General features: G+C 53.3%; 1 protein-coding gene across 6 annotated transcripts in view; it reads right to left on the bottom strand.

Annotated features, from left to right (window-relative positions):
• Positions 1-22,468, bottom strand: part of LAMB3 (laminin subunit beta 3) — a 63,304-nt gene that overhangs the window by 7,074 nt on the left and 33,762 nt on the right. For all 6 annotated transcript variants that reach the window (XM_047704878.1, XM_047704879.1, XM_047704881.1 and 3 more), the window contains 15 exons: positions 17,249-17,363; positions 16,641-16,714; positions 12,688-12,879; positions 11,342-11,405; positions 10,841-11,037; positions 8,425-8,545; positions 7,484-7,672; positions 6,200-6,355; positions 5,658-5,854; positions 5,227-5,338; positions 4,041-4,419; positions 2,699-2,859; positions 2,365-2,585; positions 1,886-2,083; positions 1,402-1,546 (listed from right to left, as the gene is read on the bottom strand). In XM_047704878.1, the coding sequence (XP_047560834.1) occupies positions 1,402-1,546; positions 1,886-2,083; positions 2,365-2,585; positions 2,699-2,859; positions 4,041-4,419; positions 5,227-5,338; positions 5,658-5,854; positions 6,200-6,355; positions 7,484-7,672; positions 8,425-8,545; positions 10,841-11,037; positions 11,342-11,405; positions 12,688-12,879; positions 16,641-16,714; positions 17,249-17,363 (2,521 nt within the window). The remainder of the gene's footprint in view (positions 1-1,401; positions 1,547-1,885; positions 2,084-2,364; positions 2,586-2,698; positions 2,860-4,040; positions 4,420-5,226; positions 5,339-5,657; positions 5,855-6,199; positions 6,356-7,483; positions 7,673-8,424; positions 8,546-10,840; positions 11,038-11,341; positions 11,406-12,687; positions 12,880-16,640; positions 16,715-17,248; positions 17,364-22,468) is intronic.

The following is a 22,468-nucleotide window of genomic DNA, read 5'->3' as shown; positions in this document are numbered from 1 at the left end:
CTGGGCCCTTCACAGGCATCAGGCCTCTCTCAGACCCTGTTCCTTCTCCCTGCCCCTGGCCCCGTCAAAGGACGTGACCTGAGACACACGTACAGTTTAGAGGACAAGAGGGACTCCCCGCCGATCCATGTGAGCCCAGAGACTTCCTAACCTGCCTCCCACCCCCTGATCAACGATGATGCCATTCAGCATCACTAGGCTCTGCATCAGGGAGGATTTCCTTATCTGCGAGTCCAAGCCCCAGACTTGGGCCTGCCCCTTCGTCCTTGTTTCCGGAGCACCATCTCCCTGCATCCAGTCTCCCCCATTCTGGGGCTCACTGGGAGGCTGACTCCAGCCTGGCCTTGGACAAGCCACTGCTGCAGACCCTCCCCACCCATCTCCAACCTGCCCCCCATACCCAGGCAGGAGCTGGGGCTTGCTGGGAGCAAAGGCACCACAATAGTAGCAAAGAAGAGCCTTGTTGTCACACCAAGGCCTCGGCTCCTAGGAACTGGGCTCCCGGCCAAGTAAATTCCCGGGCAGGGACCAGAAATCTAATAATATCAGCTCATATTCCTGAGGAAACTTTAATTTTTCAAAACACACTTTACATCAGTTACTAGGTCCCCAGAAGAACCGTGAAATACTACCATCCCAGTTTGCAGAAGCGAAAGATGAGGCCAAGAGGAAAGCAACCCACCTTGAGTCCTGTCCAGGGAGCTTTCCGCTCCTGGGCCAGCAAGAGAGGGGATCTGCTTCATTCATCCCTTCAACAAGATGGGGTGCTTTTCTGTGTCTGGCTTATGCTGGGTGCCAGGGACACAGTGAACCAGGCAGACAGCCATCCCTTTCCCCATGGACTTTAGAATCTAGTGCAGAGGCTAATGATACACTTGTACACAAACGGATTCAACAACCACAGGCTTGAAGCAGCGTGACGAAGGTTAAACCATGCGGGTCAGATGCTGGGAGGGCGGAGGGGAGGAGGAGGATCAGATGGGGTGGTCGGGAAAGGCCTCTCTGGGGAGATGGCCTTCCAATGGAGCCATGAGGGTAAGAAATCAGCGTCCTTGGAACGAGGATTCCAGGCCGAGAAAGTACGTGTCCTGTCTCTGAGGCTGGTAAGAGTCAGCTCGGTCAAGAATGGGCCGGAAGACACAAGGCCACACCCAGGAGGGGCACAGAGGCCACAGTAACTCCAAGAATGAGGGAAAGGCAAGGAGGGGTTCGGGATGAGGAACGAGAACACCTGAAGGGCTCTGGCAGCCAACCAGGGGAGCGGGCGGGGGTGGGGGTGGTGCTGGCCAGGTGGCCTGGAGGCGACGGGAGGAGGCAGCGAGTTCGATGGAGGGACCGGAGGGTCCAGCACCAGGCAGGAGTCCAGACATCAGGCCAAAGGAGGGTAAGGGCCAGGCTCACCTGACAGGAAGTCCCGGACCTGCTGGATGAGGAGCCGCAGGCGCCTGACGTCCTCCTCCATCTGGGAGCGGCTGGCGCTGACCTGGGTCTCCAGGTGCTGAGCATCTGACTGCACCTTCGAGGCAGCTATCTCAGTGGCCTTGATCTGCCAGCACACGCCATAGGTCAGCCGCTGTCAAGGCCCCGAAAGCGCCTCCCGGCAGCCCTCAGGGATTCTGTGGACACCCGCTACCCGCGATCTACCTGGGAAACACTGGGCGCTAACCTGGTTTGGCTCTGGAAGCAATGATGTGGAGTCAGGTTCAAAAGCCCAAATCACTGGCCCCCCTCCTCGACCTCTCACTTGCTGTGGGGCCTCAGACAAGTTACTTAACCTCTCTGGACTTCAGTCTCCTGACTTGTGAAATAAAAACTGACTTGCCCTGGGGGCTCTATTGCCTTAGCCTTGACCGACATGTGCCTGCCCTGCCGTGGCTTCACCCACCATGCGCCGGGTCTGCTGGAGCTGGGCGTTGAAACCCTGCAGTTGCTGGGCCACCTGCCCTGCCATCCGGAAGGCCCCACCCGCTCTGGGGAGGGCACCTCTGCAGTGAGGGCCACATGCTGTGCCATTATCTTGAGGACACAGCTCTCCAGGGCACGCTCCTGGGGTACAGGCCGCCTGCCTGGAGCCCCCGCAGAGCTGTGGAGAGAAGGGGGCGTCAAAGAGGATACCCAAGGCTCTTCAACAACCACTTCCAGCCCACACCCAGGGAACAAACAGCCAGACGTCTCCATGGCAACCAGGCACCAAAAAACGTGTTTCCTTAGCAACCACTGAGCACACCGTGAGGGGCCAAAGATCAGGATGGGTGGGGGCGTGGGGTAGGTTCACACTGCCCCAGGAAGAGGCACGACAGCAGCTGGCTTGTGACAAGCTGGAGCAGGGAGACCCAGGACGTGGGGTTCCACGCTTTGAGTCACCTTGTTGATGGTGGGTGTCAGATCAGGCAAGGAAGCCATCTCCAGCCTCAGGGCCACAAGTTGGGAACCACTGACTCCGGCTCCTCCTCCCAGCTGACCCTCCAGCCTCTCTGCCTCTCTCCAGCTGTCCCTGAGCTGTAAGAGCAGCTGGAAGCTGTCGGAGACCTGCTGGTCAGCCTGGGAGGACCGCTGGTAGGCTGCACTCAGCATCCGGAAGGCCCCTGGGGGAAGACAAGAAGGGAACTGAGCCGCCCTGGCCCCCCAGATGGAGAAGCAGCAGGTGCAGGGCTGAGGCGGGGCTCAGCCTCCCGGGCACCTGAGCAGCCCTCCTCACCCAAAGGATTCGCGCCGCTTATCCTCTCAAACTGGTCCTTCTTGCTCTGATACGTAATAAGGAGACGATTGAAGCTTCTGTCCAGATTCTTCACATCTTCTGAGAGGGACAAGGCCTCCTCTTCTCCAGACAGATCTGGCTGCAGGCCCTGGAGAGTCTGCCTGTGATAGGAGAAGAGATTTCACGAAAATTTGGGAGAGGGGCTGCTTCCCCAGAACCTGCCAGCCCCTGGAGAAAGCTCTCTGAGTCAGGAAAGAGAGAAGTCTTCAGCAAAGGCCACAGAGCGTAGACTCCACAGGCTGAGGAGGATTCTGCCGGACAAAGGCCAAGAGAGCTGGCCCAGGTTCCCTCCAGCCCTCGGTGGGCAGATCACAAAAACCTCTCCTTCCCTGACTTGTGTGACTCGACCATCCTGAGCCTGCCGCACCTTCCCAGAGCTGGCTTCCATGAGCCCCTCCTGCTTGAGTCGCTGTAGCCTGACATCGGCTTTCCCCCCATACCACCTGCTTGCCAGGCTCCTAGGTCTCTCCTCTGCAGCCCACACCTCCCCATGAGCACCCACAGCTGTTGGGGGGCTCTCCACCCAAATGGGGTCAGGATCCACCAGCCCTGGCCCACAACCATTCAGCTCTCCTCTCTCCCCATCCCCTTTGCTGGTCTACCAACCGCCAACTCCCTCCCACAAGCTTTGCATTCTTTATCCACAGGCTTTGCTCTGGCACAGAATGTCCCTCCATGGACACCCTTCCATGCCTGCTTTTTCAGCCTACCAAACACCAACTCAGTTCTAAGACTTAGGTCAATCCCACACCTGGATGGTTCTGGGCACTGAAAAATCAGCTAATGTGTGGGGAATGCAAACTAATTATAGAAACTTCCAGAACCAAACCTAAGAAGGCGCCTCTGCTGGTAGGAAGGAGGCGTGGGTGGGACCGCTCCCATTCCAAAGGCAAATACAAGTTATTTTTAGAGCCCCTGCCTCTCAGATGCCCTGCACCAGGGTGACTAATCCCAAGCTGACTCTCTCCCACAGGCAGCACCGGGCACTTGAAAGAACACTGGGGCTCCCGCCTGCACTCCGAGTCCCAGCTCTGCCCCTTAGTGACTGAGTGACTGTCCCACACCTGTCTGTGCCTGTTTCCCCACCTGCAAAACGGAAGTAATGACACCCAGCACACCAACCTCACAGGACTGCTGTGATAGTTCAAAGAGAGCGTACATGTGACAATGTTCTGTAAACCGTAAAGGGCTGTGCCAGGGAATGAAGGACCAGCATGCGCCACTTATGTGAACCCGCATGACGGAATTCTTCTGGATGCTGGGCAGGGAAGGGGAAATTTACCTGATAGAGAAAATGGTGTTGGCCACCTGGGACACCTCCTGCTCGGTGACCGAGGGACGGGAGAGGATGGCTTGGATCCGCTCCATCTGACTCTTCGCATCCGTGATCCAGGAGGTGAGGCCAAGATCCTCCAGGCCCTGCCCCGGCCACAGGCCGGCGGTGGCATTGCGGATGCCACTGAGGCGCAGGGCCTGGCCCCGGAGGTCGGCATCGTAGATCTGGAAGCAAGAGTGGCAGGCCACGCACACCGGGTAGCGGTCACAGTAGCCTCGCTGGCACTGGTCACAGCGGGGTCCGGTCAAGCCAGGGCGGCAGAGGCAGCGGCCCGAGGCCTTATCACAGCCTGGGCCCTCGGTTCCCCGGAAGTCACAGTCACAGGCTAAAGCGGGTAAAGATGGTGGTCGGGGGGGGGGGGGTCAGGAGCCAAAGGCATGTGGTGGGGAGAGCCTGAAGCAAGGTCTGACCTCAGGGCCCATCGACAGGACTTGGAACAGCAGACAGTCAAGGCCAGAGCAAAATCACGGCAAAGGCAGCAATGAAAGCATGCCCTCACTTAGCACCTACTGTGTGCCAGGCACCACCCTCAGCTAGACACCCGCCCGCTTGCACAGCCACTCTGTGACAGAGTCAACCATGCTCTTTCCCCCACACATGTAGACGGCGACAGGCACAGGGATATTAAGTGCTACAGACCCTCAGGAACCCGAGGCCATGGGAACAGCTGCTGGCCCCAGCCACTTGGCAAGACAGAGGCCACGCTAATACCAGACCGGGTCTGCACGCTCCAGGTCCCACGCTCCTGTGGCTGCTTGTCAAACAGACTCTGGGGAACCATACCTCTCCCCTCAGGACTCACTTTCTCCATCTAGGAGGAAACTCCTCCCCTCCCTGCTGCTGCCCCAGAGATGGCTTCTGGGAAGTGCTCTCTCAGGGAAACAGGGAGTAAAGCCACCCCCCACCCTCCAGTCAGGAGGACAGGGTTTGGCCTGACGCCAGGGGGCCCTAGGGCTGGCTGGAGCAGTGGCGGGGAGCACACGCTCTCAGGGGGCTGCCAGGGCCCACCCCACACGCTCCAATACAGGATGTCCTCCCATACCACAGACCCTGCCGCACGCCCTCTACGCACTGCCCATCCACGCGCTCGCCCCCCAAGCCCCCGCGTCCCGCCACTCAGTAAGGCACCCACCACGGCACGTTGTGCCAGCATCTCCGTATGTCCGGTCGGGACACTGGCGTATGGCTGCAGCGCTGCACGTCAGGCCACCAAACCCTTCTCGACAGGGGCACTGCCCTGTGAACTGTGGGGGAGAGCACCGTGAGCGAGCGTCCCTTGCAGGCCCCTGGTCAGCACACAGGGTCCAGGACGCGCTGACCGCCCACAGAGAAGATGTGCCCCCAAAACAAGGACACCTATTCAGGGATGGGCTGGGATGTCAAAGCCCCGAATGGCTCGAGGAAGGCTCAGATCCACACCAGGAGGGAAATCCAGTGGCCTCCCCAAGGAGAATGTGGCAGAAGCAGCCCAGTCTGACTCTGGGCAGCATGCACGGGAGACAGAGGCAGGTGGGCAGGCCCCCTTTCCCATGGAGGGACCTAGGGGACCATCCCCTCTTGTACCTGGTTGCACTGGGGGCCGAGGGAGTTGTGAGGGTCACAGGCACACGGCTCACAGCCCCGACCGCTGGCCAGCTTCCAGTAGTAGGGAGCACACTGGTCACATTTGGGGCCCACCACGTGGGGCAGACACAGGCACTGCCCACTCTCCTCATCGCATGGCATGTCCCGACGAGACCCCAGGACGCTGCAGTCACAGCCTGCAGGACAGAGGGTTACTCAGCTCACAAGACCACCAAAGCACACCCCTGGGGGACACACATCAGGGAGAGGACCCGGCCTGGGGAAAGAACCAGGCAGGGTTGTTCTTTCCAGATAAACTGGCTGACTCAGGAGGCCTGCCCGGCACCTGACCACCAGCCCTCCCTCCCTCCCTCCAGCGGACTCAGTACCACCTTCCAAACAGGTCCTGCGCTGCCACCTGCTGGACGTCCGGGACACGGCCCCCGGCCCCCAGCATATGGCCTCGTGAGCTAAGACTGGTGGCTGGGGGCCCACCCACCTCACCCTCCCCTTACTATCGCAGGCTGGGTCCCCCTACTCACGGTGACAGCCCTGAGGGTTGGCATAGGTGAGTCCTGTAAATCCTGGCTTGCACAGGTCACAACGCTCCCCCTGCACATGCTCCTTGCACACGCACTGCCCGGTCCCTGGGTCACAGGGAGCTCCCGGCACCGCCCCATCGGGGTCACACTCACAGGCTGAGAGACAAAAGCAGCCACCACAGTGAACATAAAGAGGAAAAGCAGAATGTGAAGAGCAGACTGTAGAAGCCAAACTGCCTGGTTCAGATCTTTATTGCACCACTTACAAGCTTACAACCTTGGTCAGGTTACTTAACGCCTCTGGGCCTCAGTTACCACATCTCTAAAATGGGCACAATGATACAACTCTCAGAGATTCCCTCTGAGGAATAAATGAGTAAATGAAAAGCAGGTAGAACAGTGTTTGGCGCATGTTAAATACTATTGAAGTTCTATCCCAAATGACTGCTGTGTGCCAAGCACTGAGCTGGGCACGCTTGCCTGTTGCTCTGTGTAACCCTTATGACAGCCCAGAAAGGTGGGGACAAGTCACACAGCAAGTAACTGCGGGAAACTGAAGTTGGCCTGCCTTTCTCACTCTTTCCATACCCCAGCGACAGCAACGGAAGCGAGCCAGAGCTCTTCCTCCCCCACACCCAGACCTCTTGCAGGCCTTTCAAAATGCAGATTCTTCTTCTATCAAAAAAGTCCTTTGTGATTAACCTCGCCTCATTCCGATCAGTTCGGTCTACTCTGCTCTCTGTGTGAACACACCGGCCTTGTGGACACGCTAAGTCACTCCTGGCTGTTCCACGTTCCTTCGGGAAACATTTCTTCAGCATCCGCTATGTGACTGTCATGGTGCTAGAGCCTGAGGATAGAGGACGTAATTCCTGCCCCAGAAGAGTTCTCAATATTGGGGGGAGGTGGGGAGAAAAGTACAGAGCAAACCACACTACCGTACGGCAAAAGCAGTCACATAAATGCGGACAAAGGGCTTTGTCTGCCTTTGTCGTATGTGGTTTCCATTGCCAAACAGTGTATGTGTTTCCTGACAGCAGGAACTATCTCTTCTATTTACTTTTGTCTCTCCTATGTCCAAGATAAGAGCTACCTAATTATCAACCGACTGACTGACTGACGACCCAGAGAGGCTAAGTGATTTGCTTAGAAGTGCGCAGCTACGTCAAGACAACTGTCCCCAAGTCCTGACAAACGAGCAAGGCTTCTTGCTTCCTGAGGGCTCATGTGTTCCCAGGGAGAGTGTGGATGGACGATACCTGGGTCCCCAGAGCCCCTACTCACGGATGCAGGCCTCCTGAATGGGCGCGCCAGGACGCCGGTTGCGGAAATAGTGCAGCTGACAGCGCTCACAGTTCTTGCCCTCAGTGTGGTCCCGGCAGTCGTCACACACACCTCCATGTGTCCCCTGGCTCGCAGCAAACACAGCTGGGTCGAAGTGACAGGTCTCCGAGTGCCCGTTGCAGTCACACCCTGAAAAAGGAGATTTCCGGGGCTGACGCACAGAGCAGCTCTGCTTCCGTCCACAAAGCACGTTCCACACTAACACACTGGCATCCATCTCGCAACTCTGCAAGATGTTCAGGTCTAGAAAATGGGGAAACTGAGACCTAGGGAGGCTTGCGTAACTCATTTAAGATTATATGCCCAGTAAAAAAGCAGACTAGAGCAAAAACCCAGGCCTCCTAACTCCCAGTGTGGGGACTAACCCAAGAATAACACCCATGTGGGGCCAAAAAGGGAGCCCTTTGAATGATCCATCCCAACCCCCACCCACCACTGCCACCACGGATCTCCTGCTGGGTCACAGCCTCTCTCTGGGCTAGGGACCCTTATTTCTCCCAATTGTGCAGAGAAAGGCCCAGACTCCAGGAGGCCCTCTGAAGTAAGGAACCAGATATGTCCTACACAGGCCAAGGCAAGTGGAGGGGACAGAAGAGGGAGGATCTGGGGATACCACGAAGGCCGTGTGGCATCGGGAGCACGGACCAGCCGTGGTCCCTCTGGGCCTGGCTGAGAAGAAGGTTTGGGGAGGCAGAGAGTGGCTGCAACCCAAACTCTCCATCCCCACAGAATAAGGAGAGCTTCCTTACAGGCGTGTGATCAAGGTTAGATTTAAATAGTAAAGAACAGTTTCTCCCAGTGTCCAGGTGAGATCACTGAGGCCCAGAGGAGCCAGCACCCCCCCAGCCACTACAGGGGCAGGGGTGAGTCCGGGACCCTACGCTGGCATTCATGGGGGTCCTGGTCATCTGCGGGTCTCCAGGGCTGATCGTTGTAGAAAGGTGCACAGCGTTCACAGTTGGGGCCGGCAGTGTTGTGCTGGCAGACACAGACATCATGGACCTGGGAAAGGGGCCACCAGTTAGCAAGAATCATTCTCAAAGGAATGTCCCAGCCAGCTCCCCTCCCCCTCTATCCCCCACCACTCACGGTCCAGACTCCCCACCTCCTCCAGTCTTCACTCAGCTCCAAGAACACTCCCAGCTGCCTTCCTGTGTGCTGTTGTGTATGTGTGGCTGTGTGTGTGTGTGCACACATGTGTACATGCATGTGCCTGCCCTTGTACTCTAACTAGGCTTTTTTTTTTTTTTTAAGATTTTATTTATTTATTTGACAGACAGAGATCACAAGTAGGCAGAGAGGCAGACAGAGAGAGAGGAGGAAGCAGGCTCCATGCTGAGCAGAAAGCCCGATGCGGGGCTCGATCCCAGGACCCTGCGATGATGACCTGAGCCGAAGGCAGAGGCTCAACCCACTGAGCCACCCAGGTGCCCCTCTAACTAGGCTTTTTAAAGCTCATTCCTGGGGCACCTGGATAGTGCAGTCAGTTGAGCCTCTGACTCTTGGTTTTGGCTCAGGTCGTGGGATCAGCTCCACATTGGGCTCCACGCTCCGGGTGGAGTCTGCCTGGGAATCTCTCCCCTTCTCCTTCTGCCCCTCCCCCTGTGCTCACTCTCTCTCTCTCTCTCTCTCTCTCTCTCTCTCTCTCTCTCAAATAAATAAATACATCTTTAAAAAAATAACTAAACAAAAGCTCACTCCTTGCCTTTGTACGTCCCCCTGATGCCCAGTCCAAAGCAGCACCTGGAAGGTGCCCAGACACCCTTATTGGCAAACTCTGATTCCAGAACTTTGTGGGCCCTCTGGAGATTTATGTTCTAACAATCTTTGACCACGGCTGCTTGGCTAATGGGTCTGTTATGATCAATTGTTACTAGACTCATTAAGATATAAAGACAACAGCTATTACATGCTCACTGTCTTCTGAATTAAGCCCGACACCCTCAGCCTGGCAGGAAGGACTTGGATGGTGTCTGCCCCATCGTCACTTGCCCTTGGAACAGCAGGGCCGAGCTGCACTTCCAGCTGTACCCCGCGCAAGCCATGTTTCCCCACCTCTTGGCCTTTACTGATGTTTTTCTTCCCACCCGGAATTCCCTTCTTCCTCCCCTCACCAGTGAGATCCTGCCAGCTGGAAGGGCACCTTCTCTACTGGGCCTCCCTGGTTCCTCCACTTCCGTGGATCTCAACCCTGGATGTAACTCCAGGGGCATAGGGGAAGCTTTTGAAAAAATACCATTGTCAGGCCCAATTCAGATCCACATCTCAGGGACAAGGCCCAGACATCCGAACACTTTAAAGCGGTGATTCAAGGGATGGGGGTGCAGTCAGATTCGAGAGCCCCTGGGGCTGGGCGTGCCCCGTCCCGCCTCCTGCAGCCCCCGGGACACTGTATTCCTCATCGGTCAGCACTGAGTCCTCTGCCGCCTGTGTTCTGCTCCTTCCTCTCCAGACCCTAACGGGTGACACATTCCTGGAGCTGGTCCCCTTCTGGCCTCCTCTGCAGCCCTGGGCAGGGGCTGGCCCAGCCATGGGAAGGACGAAGCTGCCCAGGGCTCCCAGCACGTGTTTCCCTCGAAGGCCATTTTACTATGACTGCCTTGTGCCCCTCTACCCGCAGTGCAAGTGAGCTCTCCATCTTAACTGAAGAACGAAGACCCATGCTCCAGAAAAGCGAAAGGACAGCTTCCTCTGCCTCGGGGCCCAAGGTTCTCTCCCCTCTCCCGACGGTTCTCACATTTCCTTTCCTAGCAAAAGCACCAGGGTTGCTGGTGAAGCTAGAGCTTCCCTTCCCATCGCCACCGCATCTGAGTCAGCGGCTCTGGGGTAGACTCTTCTCTCACCCAGCCCCGGACCTCGCCACTAGGTGGGACTAGAGTCCCCAAATCAGTGCCTCTCCACCCTGGCAGCACTGAGAATCCCCTGGAAGCTTTAAAAAAACAATAAAAAAATAATAATAATAATAATAATAAGGAATATCTAAGGACAGAGGCTCCCCAGGAAATTATAGCGTGTAGCCAGGACTGAGCAGCATCGCCTTAAGCTCCCCGCGAGACCCACAGATGTGCTTACAGGTGACTGAAAATCAAACCGTCCCAAGCCAGACGGAAGGCTTTGGAAAAGCTACAAAACTCTGCTTTTTGAAGGAATCATTACTTAGACTCTTTTCCACTCTCACTAAAATGTTAAAGACCCATGTCTTAAAATTGAGCACCCTCCCCCCTTTTATAGGGGCCCCCAGAATGTCCGCTGTGGTATAGCTCTCTCCCTTCAGCCCTTCCCATCAGGGGCTGTCACCTGCTCTGCAGCGGAGGGGCCAGAGGAGGCTCCGCCGGGCTGAGGGGCGCAGCGGTCGGCGTGGCCGTGGCAGAAGCAGCTGCCCAGCAGACGCAGCTGGGACATGGCGTAGTAGGCGCTGGGGGGGTAGTAGCCTCTCTGGGGCACAGGGGCCAGCCTGGTGAAGTTGACTCTCAAGTTGGTGATCTCCCCCAGCTCTGAGAGGGGGCAAACAGTGGAGGGGGAGGGGGTTGGGCAAGGGAAAGTAAAGAAAGGAAGTTAGATGCAAAATCAAGTCTCCTAGGGCAGGATGAATAAGGAAAGGAATTCTGATTTCACCACCCCATCTGCTCAATGGAATAAGCCGGGTGAGTATTACATCCAACCATGTGACAGAAATAAGAAAGACCAGGGAATTTCTGCCATCCAAGGTCCAACCAACCAACCGTTTCAAGTCCCAAGTTTCAAGTTTTGCTCCCTACCCTTAGTCCCACCACAAGCAGGAGGAGTAATCACACTGACCTTGAATTTTTTGACTTTGAGTGGCTGTAATTCCAGATGCTAAATCCATAATGTTAAGTTGAACCTACAGAGAAAGGGGGAGGGAAGATCTGGGGGAGAGGTAAACTTGGGATACCCCAAGCTCAGAGGAAGGCTACCTTCCCACCAATACTCCATCCCTGTCTCATGGCTCAAAGATCCTTCTCGCCTGGAACCCTGAACAGACCATGGATGTGAGGCCTGCCGAGCACCCTGAGGGAGTGAGATGGTCACTGGGCCCTAAATACGTGTGTGTGTGCATGTGTGCATGCACACAAGTGTAGATAACTTCTCTCCACTGGAAAAAAGGGATATCCCAAGAATTTCCTGATTTCCTTGGGTCAGAAATAATAGTAAGATGTACAGTGTACACATGAGGGTCTAGGGGATACTAATTTTGCAAACACCTCGGATGAATGAGAAGGCCCAGGGCCCAAGGATTCATGGATGTGGTCACCACCACTCTCCAGACAACCCCGATTTCCACGATGCTTTCCCTTTTTCATAAAAACAGCTCATTCTGTGGGACTCCAGAGTCTTCATGACAGCCCTCCATGAATCGGGAAAAAGTCCTGTGTTCCGCTAGGGACATGCGGTTAGTTAACATGGGTGTGGGCTGGGCTGTAACTCAGGAGGCACGGTCCACAGGGAGCTGAGCACTGGGTTCGGGGAAAGAGCCTGAACCAGAGAAGGCAGGACAGAACCTGCAGCCTCCCTCAGGGGCTGGGGAGGGGAAAGGCAGCTAGGAAAGAATCCTACCCCAGGTGCGAGGCGTCAGGGAGAGAGTTCTGAGCTGCTTCTAGAGGCAAGTTCTCTCTTTCTCGATCGGGGCTTAAGTTCCAGTGACCCGGACCTATGGCTTGTACCTGAATTTCCCCAAGGGCCAGATGGAGGGATTAAACTGAGAAAGCGCCTTCTTATGTTCAGCCCTATCCAGGTGAAATCAGAGCTCGAACTCAATTTGTGTAATTTGCTCACTTGAATCTAAACTAACCATCTCAAAGTCCTCCCACTGCAGCAGAAGGGGATTTTACCCTTTCCACGATGGGCCGTGCCAAGGAGCTGGGGGAAGCGGCTAAGGAAGAGGGCAGGGTTGGGTGACGCAGTGCCCTCGACATGTTTTTGAAATATTCCTCCTGAGCACCAAAGGGGACAAAGAGCAAATATTCTGGGAGTGGCCAGGAAGCACAGGAGACAGCAAGGCGCCCCGAGGGGCCGTCTCTTCTCCAGAGGCTGGGGGACTGTGGGAGCAACATGGTGTCTGGGACCCCCCCACCCCCGCCACACACACAACCATGTGCCTGTTTTTCAGAGTCCTCTCTACCTACCTTCCCCCCATCCAGGCGCCCGCTGGGCCTCTGGGGCAGGGACTGGCACCGGACATCGTGCCAGCTCTGGGGTTGGCCCTGGCGGACCCGGGGGAAGGCGGAGGTGCAGTCGGCCGCCAGGTACTGGTACACCTTCCAGGTGTTTCCGAAGTCTGAAGAGCGCTCGATCAGCATCCCAGCGGGCATGGGCCCCTGCGGAGACAAAGACCAGGTAGGGGCCTTGCGGACTGGCCGGAAGGGGCCACCAGAGAGACACGTCACCAAAATGGGCAGGGAAATGCACAGGTGGTTCCCCCAAAAGAATCACAGTGAGGGAGGGAGAAGGGGAGCGAGAGGGGCAAGTGGGTTTCAGGGCGTCTGGGTCCAATTCTGCTGACAAACACTGGCCCCCTCTGATTTCCCCCATGGGAACCGTGGACACCAAGAGAAAGGTGATCTACACTCCACAAGAATGTGATCCTTGCTCAGCCCACCACCCAGTGGTCAGGCCAGAAAATTATCCCACAGCCAAACGTCCGGGCCCTCTAACCCTCTCTGCCCACCTCAACTGACAGGGTTTCCTAGCTGACTGTCTGGCCCCCCGCCCCCCTGGGTCTGCATTACCTAAAGATGAAGGACAAGCCTCTCAACAAGACGCATGGGGTCCTTCCTCCCCCGGGGGAGACCACCCATGTCTTGGGCTCTCAATGCTGTCTCTACGCTGATGGCTCCCAGGTTCGGAAACCCAGCCTCCAAACAGATCCCACACCAGGCCCTGTCTCCAGCTTCACGGCCCATCTCCCTCACCTCTCTCTGGCAGGTGCCCCCCCCACCTCCCTGGTGTTCACTCTCACCTTGGTCACACCCACCACCACACACCACATGGACGGCGTCATCCCTCTGAGAAAAAACCTAGACCAGCTTCCCACTGCTCTCCTTTCTCTAGCTTTATTGAGAGAGTATTGACATATATGTAAGTTTCAGAGGTACAGTGTGATGATTTGCCCCATGTACATACTGCAAAATGATTATTGTCATAGTTACACATCCATCCCCTCTCGTAATTCCCATTTTGGCTGTGTGATGGTAACATGTAAGATTTCCAGTTTTCTAAGACACTGTTCAGTATAGTCCCCACGCTATACACTAGATCTCCAGGACTTACTCATGTTACAGCTGGCAGTTCGTACCTTTTGACCAACATCTCCCCATCCCCTGCCCCCTGCCCCCCAGCCCCTGGCACCTACCCTTCTAGTCTCTGTGTGGGTTCAGTTTCTTTAGATCCCACATATAAGTGAGAACACCTGATGTTTGTCTTTCTTTGACTTATTTCTCTTAGCGGGATACCCTCAAAGTCCACGTATGTTGCCACAAAAGCCAGGATTTCCTTCTTTTTTATAGTTGACTATCCCATTGTGGACAGACGTATGGATAGGGCTTACATTTTCTTTATCCGTTCAACTGCTCGTGGACACTTAGCTTGTTGCCATGTCTCGAGCTATTGTGAATGGTGTGACAATAAACAGGAGGGTACAGATACCTCCTCGAGACAGGGATTTCATTTCCTTCTGACATATACCCAGGTGGAATTGTCAGATTATAGGTTTGTGGAGAAACCTCTGTATTATTTCATTATTTTCATTGGTGGCTACATCAATTTACGTTCCCACCCATAGTACGCAAGGGCTCCTTTTTCCCCACATCCTCACCAACACATACTTGTGTCTTTTGGATCATAGTCATTCTAACAAGGATGAGGTGATAGACCCATGCAGTTTTTGATTTGCATTTTTCTGATGATTAATGGTGTTGAGCATCTTTTCATTGGCCTGCTGGCCATCGGTATGCCTTCTTAAGCGAGATGTCTATTCAAATCCCCTGCCCGTTCTTGAGTAAGTCTGAACTCCTGACCAGGTCCTGTGCTATGTGGGCCTGTCTCCCCAGCAAACCTCAGGCCCTTTGCACCTCCACCTTTCCAAGCCCTCAGCTGCACCATGCTCCTTCCCTCGTCAGAGACTTCATTCAGGTTGTTTCTTCTGCCTAGAATGCTCTTCCCCCTTGTGGGCTTCTTCTCATTTTCTGTTCTCAGCTTAAATGTCGCCTCCTCCCAAGATTTTTCATACTAATCTAGCACACATTCTTCTGCCCACACTCTGCCCATCTTACCCCATTTCAGCATTTTGTTTGTTTCCTTCATAAATGTCACCACAATTTGCAATCATCTGGCTTGCTGCTTCTGATTCCTCTCCCCCTAGACCAGGATTTCCCAGCCTTTGGCTCTGTCAATATTTGGAGCTGGCTAATTCCTGTGGGGGCGTCCCAATCATCACAGGACAATTAGCAGCAACCCTGACCTCTACACAGGAGATGTCAATAGCATACCCATAGTTGTGACAACCAAGAATATTTCCAGAAATTGCCAAATATCCTGTTTGAGAGCCACTATAGTAAATCACAGGTCCCCCTGTCTGTCTTGCTCCAGGTGCACCCCAACATCTGGCACACACGAGGCACTCAGTCATACATTGAATGAAGGCACGAAGCTTTAGTCCACTTCCCTCCTCCCCATTTATGTCTGTAAACTCATCTCTCACCAGCCTGCAGCTTTCCACGTCCCTACTTCTCACCCCCATATACACATTTCCTCCTCCAGACCCTATATATGCATTCCTTTGACCAAGCCCACCCCCCCTACCATTACATACCTTCTTGCCTCTTACTTCTCCCCTCCAGGTCTTTGCTCTTTATGGGTGGTCCTCTTTTGCCAAGAATGAACTTCACCCTTTGCCTGACTATCAGTGTCCTACAAAGGCTCACCTTTTCCTGGGCATTCTGCGACTCCCCCCGCCAAAGACAGACCAAGTTGGACACCCCTCTGTGTTCCCAGCACCATTTCCTACCAATATCAGAGCACCTGTCATACCTCCTCATCAGTCCTGTCTTCCCAATATAAACTAGAGCAATGTGAGAACCATGACTTAGCTTTGTTCATCTTTCCACCCCTGGCATCTGTCCCCCGACCTAACATACAACCAGTGCTCACTGTATCCGTAGCAAGAACAGACAAGTAAATGAATGAGTGAGTAATGCACACACAGTGTAACTAACAATATCCATCCAGATGAATGCTGCCCTTCAAAGGTGTCCCCTTTAGACATGGCATTTATTCAAGTGATACTGCCATTTCTCAAAATACTTTTGACCTTTTCTTGAAGAGAGGATCTCAGCACTAACTTTCGGAGCCAAGGAAGAAATCAGATCCTATTGCTTTTTATGCACAGCTCATTTTAGCTCCTGAAAATGATATCACCCTTCATGCTCACCCAATCTTATTAACTGAGCTTGATCCTTAAAGATTTGACTATTTCTGGAGAAAGAATAAAATCAAATCTTCTCAAAAAAGAAGGGGGGGGCTATGACAAATGAACAAAAATGTTCCCTCCTAAAGGACTATCTCCGGAGGTTGGTCTAAAAGTAGAATCCGAAAGTTACTCTGAGACGTGACAGCAGTGAATGGCCCACCAAGGGTGCTGCTCCCAAAGCACATCTTTCACAAGGATGGGCCAGTCACTGGCTATTTGTTAAACTCAATCTCATCAGCAAAAGCATTAAACATACCAAGAATATACGTATACGACTGCATAATAACTGACCAGGCCCAGTGGAACTCGTACTTGGCAGAGCTGAATGAATCAGATGGGCTGAGGATGGAGGATACAGAGAGGGAACAGATCCATAACCACGGCATGGCCAGGACAGGGGGCCTGGAGGTGCCACTGTGCTCCCAGCAGTGGGCCTCTTCTGTCACCTCGACCCAGACTCAGGATTAAGTGTCCCCTCAGCCTGGAGAAGTGGAGCCCACCTCCTCATCACCCAAGCCTGGGGAGACAAGGACACTGTGCTCTCCCTAAGCCCAAGCCCACATGCCCCAGGGTCCCCCCTCTCCTACCCACTACCATCCCCAGGAAGCAAACCTTAAAATCCATCATGATGTCTTGAAGCTGGAACCTCCTGTCCAGGTCCAACTGCAGAGAGACAGGGTTCACATCTGGAAGGACCAAAAGTAGAAACTTTAGACCAGAGAAATTCTACCTTCCCAAGCCCAAAAAAAGGCTCTGGACTCTTCTAGCTCTGGGAAGTCAGAAATGCTAACATCCACCTCTGGTTTCCCTCTCGAGAGGAGTGGTACCAACGTGCTCCTCCCTGTATTTCCTACTCAAGATCCCACCTGTCCTTGGCCAAATTTCCTTCCCATCATCTCTTGATGACCCTAACACACTAAAGGATTTCAACGTGTCTGTTCTACAAGCTCAACTCCTACAACAAGCTCACTGCAACTAAGTGGGGGGAAATAAAGGCATTCTTCACTCTTCTTACCCTTTCCTCAACTTCTAGCAAATTCTTCTACCTACAACATCTGAGAGACCTCAAATATAGAGGCAGAAGGTCTGTCAACCACACATGTCCTACCACCGTAAGAAATGTCTGGGACACCCAAAAGGGCTCCCGGGTACCCCCCAACCACCTCCCACACTGTGGGACCTCCCACAAGTTTAGGCCCCTGGAGGTGGCCAGAGCTCACCATTCTGTGACTGCCACCAGCGCATGGGGCCAGAGGACGAAACCACATTCTCCACTCGGTGACCGTTGTAATTATGAGGCAACCTAGAGTCACACTTGCAGCATTTCATCTGCCACTGTGGGAGAGGGAGTCGACAGAGTCTTGTAAGAGGGGTCCAGACAGGAATCCCCCCTGCATCCTGAGAGCCTAAAACTTCCCCTATGTGAAAATCCGACCCCCAGGGATCCACAGGTTTCATTCACACCATTGGAAGGATTAGCATCTTAAGGCTACTGGTCATCTTTGAATATAAATCTTTTGTGTCCCTCCTAACATATAGATAAGTGAATAATGAATAGGCATTATTGTCAGGAAAGAGGTGTTGGGTGGCAGAAAAACATTGGTACCAAACATTGCCTCAAAGAGAAACTTGAGGGGTGCCTGGGCCTGGGTGGCTCAGTCAGTTAAGAATCTGACTCTTGGGGGTGCCTGGGTGGTTCAGTGGGTTAAAGCCTCTGCCTTCAGCTCAAGTCATGATCTCAGGGTCCTGGGATCGAGCCCCACATCGGGCTCTCTGCTCAGCAGGAAGTCTGCTTCCCTTCCTCTCTCTCTGCCTGCCTCTCTGCCTACCTGTGATCTCTGTCTGTCAAATAAATAAATAAAATCTTTAAAAAAAAAAATCTGACTCTTGGGGGTGCCTGGGTGGCTCAGTGGGTTAAAGCCTCTGCCTTTGGCTCAAGTCATGATCCCAGGGTCCTGGGATCAAGCCCTGCATCGGGCTCTCTGCTCAGCAGGGAGTCTGCTTCCCTTCCTCTCTCTCTGCCTGCCTCTCTGCCTACCTGTGATCTCTGTCAAATAAATAAATAAATTCTTTAAAAAAAAAAAAAAGAAAGAAAGAATCTGACCCTTGGTTTTGGCTCAGGTCATGATCTCAGGGTTGGGAGATCAAGCCCCACATCAGGCTCCACACTCAGCACAGAGTCTGCTTGGTAGTCTCTCTCTCCCTCTCCTTCTGCCCCTCCCCTCGCTTGCTCTCGCTCTCTAAACGAACAAACAAATAGATGAATAAACAAAAGAGTCTCTCTTAAAAAAGAGAAACCTGAAAAGGGTATCAAGAGCCAAAAGAAGAAAAGATGAGGAACTTACTTTAATTTAGCATCTGCTGTGTGCTAAGTAAATGTTAGAGAGCTTTGTATCTCATCTCACCTCATCCTGGCCACTCCAGGGTAAACTGAGCTTCTGAGCATCAAGGAGATGGGGCACAGAAAAAAAAAGACAAGGGAATTTGGGGTTCCAGTTCTAGCTCTGTGTTACCCCATTTTCTAGGCTCAGTTTTCTCCTCTGTAGACTAGGTGGAGGTTGGACTAGAGTCATTCATTCAAACATTCAACAAATATTTGTGGAGTGTGTACTATGTGCCAGGCCCTGCTCTGGGCTCCGGAGTTATAACAGAGAACAAAATAAAGACCCTGCCCTTAGGGAGTCAACATTACAGTAACATCTGGATGATCTCGAAGGCCTTCCAGCACCAATGTCTGGGACTTGAGGACACTTCCCAGGTTTGGCATTCCCTACCCACAGGAAAGAATCTGAGGGTCCTCCACCAAATGAAGCTTTGTGGTTAAGGAGTCCCAAGGCCAGGAATGCATGGGACAGAGGAAATCTGCAGCCCTGAGGCTGATAGCAAGAGTTCCTTCATGAAGATCAAGGCCAGGGTAGGCAGCCGAAAAGGAAACAACCTCACTGGGGAGCTCCCCGCAAAACCACAGCTCCCCTGCCCATGCCCTGGAGTGAGACAAGAGACAGAACTGAACCCCATGGTCCCCACACCAGGCAGAGATCTCCAAGCAAAAGAACAGTGCCTGAGTACATGGCCCTTGTTCTCTTAGTTTGTATGTGTGTGTACCCACACCCCCCACAGGGACGGCATGACCTTGCCTCAGCTCCCCCATGCAACACAAACAAATTCTGTTTTCTCTGAGTTACCATGCTACTAGATCTTGTGCCCAGAGTAAAGAACACTGTTCAGAGGGCTCCACAGTGCCCCGCAAGTAGAAGCCTGGACAAGAATCTCACTGGCCCCCGGCTCCTTCAGGGTGGGGACAACTGTACTCCAAATACCCAAGCCTCTGCCTCCCTCTAAGGCCTCCACTCACCAGAACCAGGGGAGAGCTCGGCCTCTCCAAGGCCTTCCAGCTCCTGAACCTCTGCCCTGTCCCGGGAAGGTGATAAGCTAGTAAGGCTAATGTCTTAGAAAGGGTAGTGTCTGCGGAACTGATTGACAGGTTTGTCCCAAAGGGATTGAGTCAGTATGCTGAGCCTGAGCCTGGGGTGATGGAAACTCCTTGCCCAACACCCATCGTGCCTCTCCACAGCTGACAAAGCTTGGGGCAGTGCAGAAGCAGGAGCAGAATCCAGAGTCCTGGCCATTGGAGCCTCTGCTTCCCACGCCACTTTCCAGCTTTTACCTCCAAAATAAGAGAATCGTCACCCTTCCTGCTGCTTGGAGGTTTCCTCATCAGGTCCAAAGTGCTTTATTAAACAATAATTGTATGATATTTAATGTTCAAATAATGGCCAGCACACGTGCCCTGAAAGGAACACTCGCTTCCTCCCTCCCCTTCACTGTCCCTCTCTCTGCCCCTCCCACCCCGCTCATCCATTCTTTGCCCTGCTACATTTGTATTCATAGTACATATCTCCACTTGAAATACCATGTGTTTATTGTCTATGTATTTGCTTATATTATCTGTTTACTGTCTGCTACAAAATTATACTCCACGACGGTTTCCTTTCCTGTATCTTCAGTGCTTAGAGAAGTCCCTTGCACAGAGTAGGCCCTTAATACTTATTGAATGAATAGCAAATATTCAGTAAGTGCTAACATTTTAATTATCCCTAGACTTTCTCTTCCTGCAGTCAGGGAGTTTAAAAGGAGGGATTGGGGAGGGAGGTAACAAAACAGCAACATGACAGGACAGAGAGCCCATTATGGGCCAGGTACTGCACTAGGAATTTGAATATGAAAACCTATTTAAGCCTCACAACAGCCCTATGTGGTAAGGAATATTATTCCCATTTTATATATGTGAACTCAAATCAAAAAAGATGGGGCTCAAAAGGTTAGTGACTTTTCTACTGACTGACAGCCATGTCAGCCCCAGCACCAACCAACACTAGAGAGGGTCCCTTACCACCTCCGCCTTCTCTCTCCCTCTCCCTCCCTCTGTGTCATCCTCTCACTTCTGCTAGGAAACCAGGTGGGTGCACAGACATCACAGGAAGCACGGTAAAGGGTGACAATGTCTGTCTCACTCAAAGGGCTTGGCCTGACCCCGCTGCTGACCCTGGGGAGCCTGAGGTGGAGAGAGCATGTAGGGAAAAAACCTGGCTTCTCAGGCTGACCCAGCTCAGTTAACACAGAAACTGTGGATGTGTCAGTGCTGGAATAAATACCTGAGCACATAAAATAATCCTTTCTGGGCAAGAGAAGCCTTTTGCTGGAATCTGACTCTCCTCCAGAATCCTATTTTGGTCCCTGGCAGGGAGCGTGCCCTTCTCCCCACTCTGCACAGCCTCTCGGGGGCAAACTTTTCCACTGCCAGCCTCTGTATGCACTCAGCACATGTCCCGCCGAGAGACAAGGGCCAGCTGCCTTCCGGCCGCCTGTCACCAGAGCTCTCTCCCCAGCTCTGCTGGGACCTGATCCCGGCCTGTTCCCTGGCCAAGACAGCGCCAGAAACAAGGCTCTTTCTTTCCTCGGGCCTGGGGCACTGGACCTAGAACGCCTCAACCTGGAACTGGAAATGACCTTGATGGTCCCCAAAGGATGAAATATTATGTAACTATTAAAAAGACTGCTCACAGAAAGCCTTTCATTACTTGGGGGAAATGCTGACATTCTAGTGTTTTATGAAGAACAAAGAAAGGCTGGGCATAAACATGTATCTGTCATGTTCTCAAATACGTAAATTGAAAGGAACAGAAAGTGTTTGGAAGGAAACACCCCAAAAGATTAGGTTGAACCATATGAAATGGTTGCTATTCAGCCAATCTGACCTACAAAAATGACCGCCACAATTTGCTGACCCTAATATCTCTGGGTAATAGGATGACAGGGAGCTTTTTTTCCTTATTCTTTAATAATATTCAACTTTAATACCATGGATATATACTCGCTTTTATACTCAGGAAAACAGACATTATTATAAAGAAAAGAAAACTAAAAAATGTCCATATGGGTTTTTCACCCTGCCTCTGGCTCAGGCTTCCCAGTGAGCCCAGGGGTGCCCCGTGCCTGCCCCACCTTCCTTCCACGTGTGCAGGCACTGATGGACGATCAGATGCCCTCGTGGGCTTAAAACCTACGTGCTGCTTATCATAGAATCACAGCTGAAGGAGGGATTTACTGCCATCCTTAGAGACAGGCTGAGCCCACAGGCTGGGGACAGGTATTTTAAGTGGCTCTGCTTGTCAGCCAGCCAGCTGGCTGGAGACCTGAAGCAGAGAGGCTTACGGCAGGCGCCCAAGGGAAGAAAAGCTGCTAACTTTCTCTTTCCCTCTGGGCCTCAGTTTCCCTTTCTATTTATTCTCGTTTGCCTGCATGAGGATGTGTATCAATGCGTGTGCAGGACTCTCCACACGAGGCTCTTCCCCTCCCGCGGGCTTCGTGCCTCTGTCCTTCCCAGAGGTGGAAGCCCTCAGCGGCGGCAGCCCCCGTCTCTGGGGTCCACTGGCCAACAGTTCTCCTGGCTGTGCTACCTCAGAGACTCGGCCTTATTATCAATTCAGCCTGTCAGGCCTCCAGCCAGTTTGGCTCCTACTTGCTCTCCATCTGGAAAGGCTGGGCCTCTTCCCTTATCCTGGAGCCTTCTAGAAGCTCAGCAGTCTGGCCGGAAGACAAACCCTCCCAGAGAGCTGGGGGAGGGCAAAGAAGAGCGAGAGCGAGAGCGAGCAGGAACCTGAATCACAGTGGGAATCGGTGGGAAAAGGTAGGTAAATGCGAATCGAAGCTCTGTGCCTTTGTAGAACACGGAGCTAACTCAAGGGGGAAGTGGAAACAGCCTCTGGTTTTCACGGCCCAGTTCCCTCCCATGAGCAAGCCAGAGACTGTGTCTATCTAAGGAGATAGCATCAGGGTCATGGCCGCCAGCCAGGGCCTAAGGAAAGGAAGCCAGGACCAAAAAAAAAGAAAAAAAAATCCAGCTGCCTGCAAGAAAAGGCATCCTCTCCACTTTAGCT

The sequence above is a fragment of the Lutra lutra genome, chromosome 15, assembly GCF_902655055.1.
Source record: "Lutra lutra chromosome 15, mLutLut1.2, whole genome shotgun sequence".
Classification (NCBI taxonomy): domain Eukaryota; kingdom Metazoa; phylum Chordata; class Mammalia; order Carnivora; family Mustelidae; genus Lutra; species Lutra lutra.
The sequence above is the reverse complement of the archived record's forward strand: the minus strand, read 5'-3'. Positions and strand labels throughout refer to the sequence as shown.